The 12,709-nt window shown below is 38.2% G+C and overlaps 1 protein-coding gene across 2 annotated transcripts in view; it reads right to left on the bottom strand.

The window, feature by feature from the left end:
- Positions 1–1,071: 1,071 nt before the first annotated feature.
- Positions 1,072–12,709, bottom strand: part of LOC128986473 (uncharacterized) — a 42,738-nt gene continuing 31,100 nt past the window's right edge. For both annotated transcript variants that reach the window (XM_054406868.1, XM_054406867.1), the window contains 2 exons: positions 8,973–9,148; positions 1,072–2,369 (listed from right to left, as the gene is read on the bottom strand). In XM_054406868.1, the coding sequence (XP_054262843.1) occupies positions 1,661–2,369; positions 8,973–9,148 (885 nt within the window). In that variant the 3' untranslated portion in view covers positions 1,072–1,660. The remainder of the gene's footprint in view (positions 2,370–8,972; positions 9,149–12,709) is intronic.

Genomic DNA, 12,709 nt, shown 5'->3' with positions numbered 1-12,709 from the left:
TTGGAAATTGATAAAAATCTGAAATGGTACAGTCACGTTAAAAAGTTACTTGCTAAAATCACATCAGGATTATATGCTTTATCTAGATTGAAACCCTTATGTGAAAAACAAACTCTAAAAGTTATATATTTTTCATATATCCACTCAAGTATATCTTTTGGGATTTCACTTTATGGTGCAACTAGTGATTACAATTTGAATTCTATTCTAAAAAAGCAAATGAAAGCTATTAGAATCATCTGCAATTTAGATTTTGAAACTTCTGTTACTAAAGAACACTTTAAATCAGAAAATATAATGACAATTTACGGAATGTATGTTTTTGAAACAATTTTATCAGTAAAGGACAGACTTCATGATTTGGAACGAGTTGGGGATAGTCATAATTATTTCACCAGAAATCGGGAAAACCTTGCAATTGGCCACCATAGTCTAAAACTGTTTGAGAAAAAACCCATATATGCGGGATCAAAATTTTATAATAATCTCCCAATCGAAATTAAATCAGAGACTTCTAAAACAATATTTAAAAATAAATTAAAAAGATTTCTCATCAGCAAGGCTATTTTTTCTTTTGAAGAGTTGGATAGTCTTTGAGGTTAAAAACTAATTCAGGATAAGTATTTTTTGTTTACAATTTATAAAAAAAAAATGTAAGTTTGTGAAATTTTGTTTTTATATTCTTAGGTTAGAAATGTATTTAATAAATATTAGGCCTACTTGCAGCTGAACTGTGGACACTATTCAATGTATTTTGTACAAGAGATGAATAAAGAAGTTTTGAATTGAATTGAATTGAAGAAGTTAGTTTTTTGTTAAAAACCTTAAATCTAATTTTAATGTGTTTAACATTGGCCTTATGGGATGCCGAGTAGCCATGACAGTTTAACCAATCACCAATTAATAAGAAAAATTTTAACAAAATACTCTTATAACAAACCATTGACAGTAGGCTATACTAAAACATTTAAAAAATAATAGTTGTTACCCACGGGCTTCACCCCTTTTCACTTCATAAGTATTAATAAAACTATTGATTGGTTAGGTTGAGCTGAAATAAGCAAAACAGAATACAGTAATACAAAAAATAATCTCACCTGATTTTAATAAGGTAATAAATTGAAAGAATAACATACAAATGAATACAGCTGAGGTATTTTTAACATTATTAGGTTTATGGAAAGTTCCCTTTGGAAAGCAATTACGACTTTTTAGGGCAGTTTAAGAAATAATGGATAGTTTTGCGCAAGGTTTCTCGTCATGACGAACATTTTAAATATATGGTTTATGGGGGTGTGACTTGTAGTTTTCTCAAAAGTTCATGGGTACTTTTGGCTTTATATATAGATTTTACAAAAGAAAAGGACATTTCTATGAATACCTTGGGCATATAAAAAACTTAGCGGTTATTACTTTACTTAGGAATGTGATAAATACAACTGCTCATATACAAAGAGATTTTTACCGCAAAACATTACAATATAACCCTTTATAAAATTGCTCGGTGCTACACTGGTGCTTTCATGGAATTACGAGTAGTAAAAATGTAACCCGATTTTTAGTCAGGGCTAAAAAATGTTCAATGTTTAGTGTCTTCCAATGACCCACCAAAACTGCTCCTGCAGGAATTGTTGTGGTAGATAGAATAAGCATATCCCTTTTACAACCAACACCTGTCTTTAAATAGAAACAAAGTCCTATAAAGATATTGTTCAAATGTTGACTCCCCATCTTTAACAGAACACAATGTCTTGAACAGTAATAGTAAATGCTTTAACTTTGATGGCCCATAACGGTTTACTTCAAACATTAATTTATCAAATGAAAACTCAGATACATCCACCCCTAGATGGGATAGGTATTGTACCAAAGAAAGGTGATAACATTTTATGAGATCAGGGAATTCACTCAAGACACCACTTTCAACAGATGAGAATAAAAAGTAAACCAGATCTCGAGCTGGTGAATTCATTATTACAGTCTGAAAGTCAATGAACTTAACACTGACTCCATCACTCGACAAATTTTTGAACATTATGTTTCCTCTCCACAGATCATTGTGGAGTAATGTTGAAAAAGGTTCTACAGGAGTCGGAAGTTTTTTTTTGTCAATTTCACACAAAAGTGTATCCACAGCCTCTGTAAAGATCCTCAAATCATCATTAGAGCTCAGTTTGTTTCTTATGTCCAATCTCAACTGCAAGTTGATTTTGTCCTTATCAGGATTGGAATCATTTTGAAGGGCTGGAACGCACACTGAAGCAAGCTTTTCCTCAAAAATGTTTTGATTTGACAGTTTCAAGGCTATCCCAGTGGCATGGAATTTAGCAAGCTCTTGCAGCACAAGTTTGCATTGCTCTTTGTCAAGTCTGGAACAAAATTAAAAAAAAAAATAAAAGCTGGCAAATATTGAGGTGGAAATGGCTTCTGTACAGTTTGGTTAGAGGATAGTTTGTGTTGTCTCGGTAACCAAGCTGACATGCTCCATGGTTTTTCTAACTTTTTATAATAACATTAGAGTATTTTCTGCTAACCCAAAATCAATTTAAAGTTTTTTTATTCTTTCAGTGCTTCACTTTTATTGCCTAAGTGAGCAAGATATTAACAAGACCAGGGTTTGGACCGATCCCATACAAAAAAACTTACAATAAATGCCACAAGTGTAGATATAAAAGAAAATAACCCCGCCGCAGCAAACCTACGGACTAAGGCCCCTTTCACACGATCCGGCGAGCGCATACGGCGTTGGGCGAGTCTCTTTACACGATGTCCGGCTGATATAATGATATTTAACTTCTGAACCTAGGCAAACTACCTGACCAAGAGGGTGGAACAGGCGTATCAGAAGTTAAATATTATTATACCAGAAATAATATATTTAAAGTTATCATAAAACACATATTTTCAAGTTAGTCCCATGCAAATCGGCCAACATTATAGCTATTTAAAGTGTAGTAAGAGCGTTTTAACATGGCGGGTTAGGTAAAGTATTAAAACAAACTTTTTCCCTTATTTCTAAATACATTCATCTTTGTATGCACAAGTAAAATGGAGCTTTACGTCAATAAATAAATAAATAAGTAAAATATTTAGTTTTAAATTAATTTGTATAGCCCTTATTAATATTAAATTGTGTAGCTAAATTAAATTAGGCTAATATAATCGTATATTCAACATAATATTACGTAAGTAGTATAATGTTTTAGTATGAATGTACGACCCCTGGCAGCCCTCACCGTAGGAGCCCCTCTATTCTAGGTAGCTGGAGCTTGGGGGGGGGGGGGGTTAGAAATGAATGTGTTATCAACTAGATAAACTTGATCCCCTTGTTTTCAACTATCCGATCAGCTAATATAAGACTAGCCAATAAATTATTTTATTTTATTTCTTAATAATATTAGGGGTAATATGTGGGCAAACTTTTTTTACTTTTGGTTAGTAGGTCCAATCGGTTGCTGAGGAAAGTATTGTTTTTTTTAATAATATTGTATGATTTGTTATACTATAATTGCTTAAAACAACTACTTCAATTGTGGCTAAATTATGAACACAAAGCTAAATTGAAAATAAACAAAACCGCTCTCGGTCACGACAAAATTGTAAGCGTCTCCTGGGTTTCATAGCAAAATAAAGAACATCTATTGCGATCACAAGGTCATTGTGAATATCTCATGCAGAAAAAAAAAATTTGGACGCATATTTCACGTTCACAAAGAAATAGTGAGCATCTGCTTGCACGATCGCCGATGCATCATCATTGTCTCCAGCGATCCCGATGAAATCATGAACATCTCCTGTGGTCATGGATAAATCGTGAGCTTCATTGATAAATGCTAATTACACCATTGTACCTACATATATAACAAACCTCAGCATCGAACTACAGTGTGAGCTAATATCTGTGAAAATAAAACAGGGCCGGAAAAACGTACATGTTGTTGACATCTACAGAACCCAAGGAAACCTAGACTCATCCTTGGATATCATCTCTGAAACCCTGAAAAAAACACAAACATGGAAAAATCAAGTTATTCTCATAGGTGATATCAATATAGACTGCTTGGAGCCAAACCTTGAAATGAGAAAACTGAACGAAGTTCTTCTTAGCCACAATATGATACGGCTCCCCCTGCCTCCTACAAGAATAACACCTACTACAATAAGCTCAATTGACTGTGTCTGCACAAACCTAGGCAATGATGATATTCAGGTTGACGTTCTCAATGCCAGACTCTCAGACCACACAGCACAGCTCTGTAAAATAAATACCTCTGCCCCAGAAGCTCAGAATCAAACCTTCAATTCTAGGAAATTCAACCAGAGGAATAAACTCTAAAATCTATTCTTGCCCAAGAAACCTGGGAAAGTGTCTTCAATGAACATCAACCAGAGGACGCCTATCGTAACTTCAGCAAGATTATTGCAGGAGCTATTAACCAAACCTGCCCAATGGTAAAGTCAAGGGAAAAAAACAGAAAACGTCTTATAGCAAACCATGAAGCTGAGGTACTAAAGCAAGAATTTCTACAGGCTTTGAACAAATACCTACTGAGTGGAACAGAAGAGGACAAAATGACAATGTCAAACAAGAAAAAAGATTATGACCTGAAACTGAAGACACTAAGACAACAGGCCACAGCAGTCCAAATACAGCAAGCTGATGATAAAACCAAAGCACTCTGGAGGGTCATCAACAGAGAAAGAAAGCCGACTCGAGACACATCAGAACAATCAATCACACTTGAAATAAATGGCCTCAAAACCAACAATCCTCAAAATGTTGCCAATCATCTTAATGAGTTCTTCGTTAACATAGCCAATGACACCCTTGCACAAAATCCCCAAAACCAAAATCAGCCAGCTGAAATCACAGAGGTACACTGTCAGACACCTGAGATGTCTCTTCAGTTAACAAACGAGCAGGAACTGACTTTAGTGATCAACACCCTAAAAAAATAAAACATCTGCTGGAGTAGATGATATATCCGCCAGTCTACTAAAAAAAATGTAAAGAAGAACTTGCTGGACCGTTAACATACATCATCAACCGTTCTTTCCAAGAAGGAATCTTCCCAAGTCGACTTAAAATTGCAAAGGTATACCCAAAATTCAAGAAAGGAAACCATCTGGACTCAAAGAACTACCGCCCAATTTCATTAATTTCCACATTCTCCAAAATATTCGAAAAAATAATACTAAACAGACTTCTTCAACACCTATCATCCAATGAACTGCTCACACCACATCAACATGGATTTGTACAGGGAAAATCAACCACATCTGCCATAATAGCGCTAACTGAATATGTAATAGATAATCTAGAAGAAGGAAACATACCAACCGCAATTTTACTTGATTTAAGCAAAGCATTTGACTGCTTAGATCATACACAACTATGTAACAAGTTGAGAAAAATTGGAATTGGTGGGAAAACTGCAGAATGGTCCAAGAGCTATTTAACTGGAAGAAGTCAGATGGTTGAACTCAAATACACTGAAAAGGGATCTACACAAACAGTAAGATCAAAGTTATTACCTGTAGTAAGGGGTGTTCCACAGGGTTCTGTGCTGGGCCCCATCCTTTTCATCTCGTTTACAAATTATCTCCCTCACTATTTGGAAGACTACAGCAAGACTTTTATGTATGCAGATGATACCGTACTCCTCCTTGGGGGGAAAAACCCTGAAGCCCTTGAAATCAGCTTGTTTGTTTCCATAAACATGGCAATACAATGTTGCCAAAACAACAGCTTAATAGTTAATGAAGAGAAAACACAACAACTGGTCTTTGGCAGGAGAAATGGTGGGGTATGCAGGATCCCAGACATCGAAGGCCCAGAAGAAGCAAAGTATTTAGGTTTAATAATAGACCAGAAACTGACATGGACCCCCCATATTGACAGCCTGTGTAGTAAGCTGAATAGCAGTGTCTACGTGATAAGAAGGATAAAAACCATAAGTGACACCAACATAGCCAAGATTGCCTACCACTATAACAACACTGTTTGAATCACATCTTCAATATGGCCTTGAAGTATGGGGAAACTCATCGGCAACCAACCTCCAACGTGGGAAGGTATGAGAGTTTAGTGAGTGGGAAAAAATTTCGCGCCATTCCGGCCAAACCTCGCATGCGGGGTTGGTTCGGCAGATTGGCCACAACCTAAACCCCAACTCTCACTTGTTAGCTGCGGAGAGCTACCTTCTGCCACTGGGTGTTGGTCCACCTACAGAACCAAGTGAGGGGGGCCCTAGACTAAGGTGTAATGCGATCCGTGCCAAGAGCCTTGTGGCACTGGGGGCCTAATATTCAGTGTCTTAACAGAGCCTTCTGGGAACCAGGGGTAACCCAGTCGTACGCACCCCTTACCTCTCTAATCGGGTCACTGGGGAGGTGGACTTAGATACCCGGTATTCGTCAGAACAATGTAGACAATCTGACCCAAATGGAGGAGGAAGGTCTACTGAAATCTGACGATGACGACAAGCTCGCAGAAACCGGAAAGGAACGAAAAACGACTTTTCAGGGGCGAGTTGCAAAGATGGAGGATAGCGGATGCTTTAGCCAAAGGCGAAAAGGTGCTATCCAGAAGTGAGAGGAGGCTGGTGTGGGCTGCCAAGCACCCTAACTCTGGTCCCTGCAAAGCCAGTTCCTCCGGGAACTAGGATGCTGGGAAAAAGCAGGGCATGGGTTGTACCCGCAAAGCTGACTCTAATGAAACCTCCAGGAAGAAACGTGGAGGCTGTGCTGACACAGCCACAAAGGATTGGCTGGTCAAGCAAGTTCAGGAGCTGAGTCCTTTCAGGGAAATCTTGCTACTACTTGCCCCAGCCAGAGACCTTGTAAAAGCTGTGAAGGTATATTTATGTGCCCAGCCCTACAAGTTCTGCGTATGAGATCCCTTGTACGAAAAACGACTTTCCAGGGGTGAGTTGCAAAGCCGGAGGATAGCGGATGCTTTAGCCAAAGGCGAAAAGGTGCTATCCAGAAGTGAGAGGAGGCTGGTGTGGGCTGCCAAGCACCCTAACTCTGGTCCCTGCAAAGCCAGTTCCTCCGGGAACTAGGATGCTGGGAAAAAGCAGGGCATGGGTTGTACCCGCAAAGCTGACTCTAATGAAACCTCCAGGAAGAAACGTGGAGGCTGTGCTGACACAGCCACAAAGGATTGGCTGGTCAAGCAAGTTCAGGAGCTGAGTCCTTTCAGGGAAATCTTGCTACTACTTGCCCCAGCCAGAGACCTTGTAAAAGCTGTGAAGGTATATTTATGTGCCCAGCCCTACAAGTTCTGCGTATGAGATCCCTTGTACGAAAAACGACTTTCCAGGGGTGAGTTGCAAAGCCGGAGGATAGCGGATGCTTTAGCCAAAGGCGAAAAGGTGCTATCCAGAAGTGAGAGGAGGCTGGTGTGGGCTGCCAAGCACCCTAATTCTCTGCTGCCTGCAAAGCCAGTTCCTCCGGGAACTAGGATGATGGGAAAAAGCAGGGCAAGGGTGGTACCCCCAAAGCTGACTCTAATGAAGCCTCCAGGAAGAAAGGTGGGGAGGCAGCCACAAAGGATTGGCTGGTCAAGCAAGTTCAGGAGCTGAGTCCTTTCAGGGAAATCTCGCTACGGCTTGCCCCAGCCAGAGACCTTGTGAAAGCTGTGAAGGTATATTTATGTGCCCAGCCCTACAAGGTCTGCGTACGAGATCCCTTGGCTTATTGATGGGAGATCAAAGGGAAGAACAGGTTATCATAGTCAAAAGGCTCTCACGGTTCACCAAGGACCTGGGATTTGACGGAGAATGAGGACCTGTGAACGAGGGTGCACAATAAGCTGTTCTAGCTGCGATGCAATCCCATGGTGACTTGTAAGCCTGGCCCTCTGTAAAAAAAAAAAAAAAAAAAAAAAAAAAAAAACCTCCAACATGTGCTTATCTACCAGAAAAAAACAGTAAGAATATTAACAGACATGGACAAAAGAGAAAGTCACAGACCGGAATTCCGTGAGCTAAAAATCCTAACGATTACAAGCCTGTACATCCTAGCTGTGGCTACTCACGCAAGCAGGCTACAGCTCCAACGAGGTATGGATAGGCACAGCCATAACACCCGACAGGCTATGAATTACACACTTCCAGTCCATCATCTAACTCTTTTTGAAGAAAAGCCTTCCTACATGGGAGCGAAGTTCCTGAACCTGCTCCCAGAGACAATAAAAGGCCCCAGCATAAGCAGCACCAGACAACGCTTATTGGCTTGGCTTGTGGAGAGACCATTCTACACAGTTGAGGAGTTCGTGAACTGGAGAACTTCACCGATGTTCCAGTGAGGACTAAACAACCCTCATAGTAATAACCATCACTACCGACAGCGCCTCAAAGCCCAACAACTTTATGCTATTTTATAATTAAATCTCTGTAATGTTTGACGCCTATTCTGTACTCTATGTTCAAGAATAAAGTATTCTGATTCGTCATTGTCGCGGGCACACGTTATATATTGGTGTTACTTAAAATCGTTCAGTCTTTGGCAGATGCTTTTGCTGATTGCAAGAATAAAAGCTTTCTACAACAATCAAACTGCCTTCGATTATCAGTGAAATTCACTTTACAAGAGGGAAAAAAAATTTCTTTGGAAATATTTTTCAAGGCAGAGGTCCCCAGCGACCACCGTGTTTCCCTTTAGGATTGTTACATTTTTGTAACATTCAGCTGTTTGAAATCATAGTAACAGACGTACCAACCATTTAGTTTTGCACCATTCTTATTTAATAACCCGGTTGGGAAGCTGAGTGGTTATAGTGCTCGCCTAACAAACAAAAGGTTCCTAGATCGGTCCTGACAAAAGAGTTTTAAGAACAGTAGACTCTAATTTTTCAATTTAAAACCAACCACTCCAACAAAATGATCTTTTATAAGGTGCAAATGAGAAATAAAAAATGACTACTGATACTGATACAATGAATTATATATGTAAGAATACACACTCACAGACTGTCCTGAACAATGTAGCCGTCTGAGTGTAGGTCTTCAAGCACAATGAATTCTTCTGATGCAAAATAAAAGTGAGGAAATATGTTCAGCTTGGGTAATTTGTTTCTTTCTTGAATACTGTGGTACTGGGGCAAAGCAATGTTGTAAAATTCTATTTCTTTCTTGAATTTCAGCTAAAATAAAGGACAAATTATGATTTTGATGAAAGTATGAATAACACAATAAGAAACTTGCACAGCAGAGGTATATCATTGTTACATACTGTAAGAACTGTTGACAACATAAAAACTTACACTTTACATTTTTGTAACAATCAGCTGTTTGAAATCATAGTAACAGACGTACCAACCATTTAGTTTTGCACCATTCTTATTTAATAACCCGGTTGGGAAGCTGAGTGGTTATAGTGCTCGCCTAACAATCAAAAGGTTCCTAGATCGATCCTGAGAAATGTCTGTAGCTTTTTGATGGTTCGAAACTGGACCCAGCTGTCCCTGATCATTGGGAATTGAGTAAATGATTCTAGATAATGAAACAGCTGATCATAGCCAACAATACATCTACAAAGATCACCTCACTCCATACACTCAACCTTCACTCATACTTAGGTTAAAATATGCATTTAGGTGGCATCCCCTTCTCACTTGGTAATAATAATTGTATAACCAAACTGCAGTATGTTAAGCCACGTCTCCACCAACCGAACATGTTTGTCAAATAGTGTTCGACGGACATTTTGTATTTCAGCTAAACATTGTTCGTTGTTGGTTTGGTGGAGATGCTTTTTCGAACATTCTGACCGTCATGGTGGGTACCGGATGTTGGCTGTAAAAGTTCGCTCCTAGAACGAACATTTTAGTCGAAATCACGTTTCTTCTCGTATAGTAGCATTTTTCATTGTTTCTAGTGAAGTGCTCATGTTTTTTTAAGACACAGATTTTTGTATTCTTATTTTGATTGATTGTCAAAAAGTTTTGGTTAATTATAGTTAATTATAGCATTGCGATAATTAGTATCCTGTTTCGAAATAGTTGGCCCAATCAGTAATATAAGTAATTTGAAATCCTCACTACACACCCTTGTAAAGTTCGTGAATAAGCAGCTCCCTGTCAGTTCTGCAGAAAAATCACTGCACTCATTTCTTCCTCTAAACAGTTGTCTCTGCCACTGACGAGGAGGTCGACAAATGGACGCGAGCAAATAAGCAGCTGCTCTGCATTCTAAGTAACAACGACGCTGTGTAGATGTACTGTGTAAAATGTCCGTCGAACATGTTCGTCCGTTTTTTATGTTCGCGAACAGTGTTCAGCGGACATATTCGGTTGGTGGAGACGGGGCTTTAGGATTGTTATTTTTTCTTTGAACTATACTGTAACTATAAGTATCTATAATTAGAGCTTTAAATTGTATTACAGTCACGTAAGGTGAATTCAATTAAATTTAAATTCCCAAATATCTTTAAAAGTATTCATTGAACAATGCTGTTTACAGTTTACATAAAATAACAATCCTTATATATAATACGTGAAGGTGATTTCTACAAAACACTACTCCTCCGTTAATAATGGACGGATTTTTACAAACGAGGTGTCAAAATTAAGTACTTTTTGTGTAGACGCCCCCTTTCACCAATTCCTGTTATAAAAGTCTTCGGGCTTTGCCCCACAGGCCATCAAAATCCCAATGTATTTCTTATGAAGAAAAGATTTTGTTTACTTAAACAGACAAATAATATGTATTAATTACAGCTGTTCATAGTAAACACATGATGCACACAAGAGCGTTCGTTTCTAGAGTGAGTTCGTTTTCAGTTTCGATAACTGGAGTGGAGTGAGCGTTCGTTTTCAGAGTGAGTTCGTTTCCAGTTTTGATAACTGGAGTGAAGGATTGAATACATTGGGCCTATCTTTGAGTTGACTCTTTTAAGTCATCGGAAATTGTGACTGTTATTAGTTTTGAAATATCGCTTTTAGCGAATTTCCCATATAGGGAATAAGCTATTACCGTAGTACTCATGGTAAGACCTTGACGCGGGACCAATTTATTTAGTTTGTTTTGAGGTCTCTAGAGGCCAAAAACACCATCCGTTCAAATTCATATATCTTTATATATATTTTTATACATATATATATACTAGCTGTACCCGCGGGTTTTGCCCCGTTTAACTTTACAAGTGAGCTCGTTCGCATTGCTCAATCACGTCCTGGTTGAAGTTCGTTCGCTACGCTCACTCACCTTTTGGTTGCAAATTGGCTGTAGTCATAAATTCGAAAAAAAATAGTGCTGCACCCTGTTGGTAGACTAATCCTTGTAACTGTAATGCTATTGAACATCATAGAACAGAACAACTTGTTTAATTGAATCATCTGTTAAGATTCATTAAATTATGAGTACTTATTTTAAATATGAGTACTCATAAGGTTAACATGGGAAACTCCAGAGCCACTGGGGCGGAGCCCGAGAGTCCGATCAGAATAAAAACAGCTTAGTTTTCCTATTTAATGCCTAAAGAATCAGTGTACCAAATTTCAGCCTCATAGGTAAATGGGAAGTGGGAGAATTAGTGATGAGTGAGTGAGTGAGTGACGAGCTCACTTATGAAGATAAACGGGGCAAATCCCGTGGGTACAGCTAGTATATATATATACATACATAGTTCCTCTTTTATAGATATAGATTACAAAACATAACATAATATGGACATTATTCCTATAGTCCGTGAGGTTGGTGAAGGACTCTGAGGGATTAACGTCCCTTCCACCAACGCATGCGCACTCGCAAGCAGGGCCCTACTTACCCCACGGCACATGAACCGTGTGTGTGTGTGTATGTGTGTCTCTCTGTGTATGAGGGCTGTAATCCCTTAGAGTCCTTCGCCTACCTCACGGACTATAATAGATCCTTAATATTATCTACATTCATACTTGGCTTAAAATACCTACTTTGTATGGTCGCCATTTCATAAGAAAGTATTAAAGTATCTATATATTAATACGTACTATTATAAAGTACTATATATTAATTTTCTTTTACAGTCATAACTCGATAACAGCTTAATGGATTTTAACGTTTGATGTGACAAATTAAAAGTATTTTCACGTAGATGTGGAAATACGTCTCAGAATATTAAGAAAGGGCTTCACTTAAGAACAGTTAAGGGCCAAAGTTTCAGAACAGTGGCGCTATCAGTCATCCTTGGATTAAACTCAATTTACTTTGTTTACAACTAAACATATAGACATAGTTTGAAATAGTTCAATACAGGAACTACTACTTCCAGAGCAAAGCCGGAATTAATATTTACATTTTAACATCTGTTTACTAAGTCTGGTTCATTAATAAAGTATTTCTATTTATATTTAAGACTTTACAACAAATTGTTTGTAATGTTGATCCATTTATCATGTAGTTTTGGTTACAGTTCAGAATAGTAAAGTGAATGTTTAAAACTGCTTATTCACAGTGCAATTGCCCACCTTACCATTTTATCATGTAATCTTTGAAGTTTTGTTTTCTGTTTGGTTAACTTTTGTATTTTATTTGAATTTAAAATTAAATGCCACCTATAAAAAAGATATAGAACTGTGAGTGGCCGGAGGGAACACGAAAGTGACCGCTTGCATCACCCTCCCATTGGAACGATTGACGGATGGAACAATAGCGGCGTTACTATAGTCTACTGTATAGACCCATCCAAACTCGGACAAATGAACGTTGTAATGGTGGCTTACATT

Source organism: Macrosteles quadrilineatus, unplaced genomic scaffold, assembly GCF_028750875.1.
Source record: "Macrosteles quadrilineatus isolate MER2022 unplaced genomic scaffold, UCM_ALF_1.0 Scaffold_2__2_contigs__length_208266976, whole genome shotgun sequence".
Taxonomy (NCBI): Eukaryota; Metazoa; Arthropoda; class Insecta; order Hemiptera; family Cicadellidae; genus Macrosteles; species Macrosteles quadrilineatus.
This window is presented reverse-complemented; position numbering and strand designations above follow the sequence as displayed.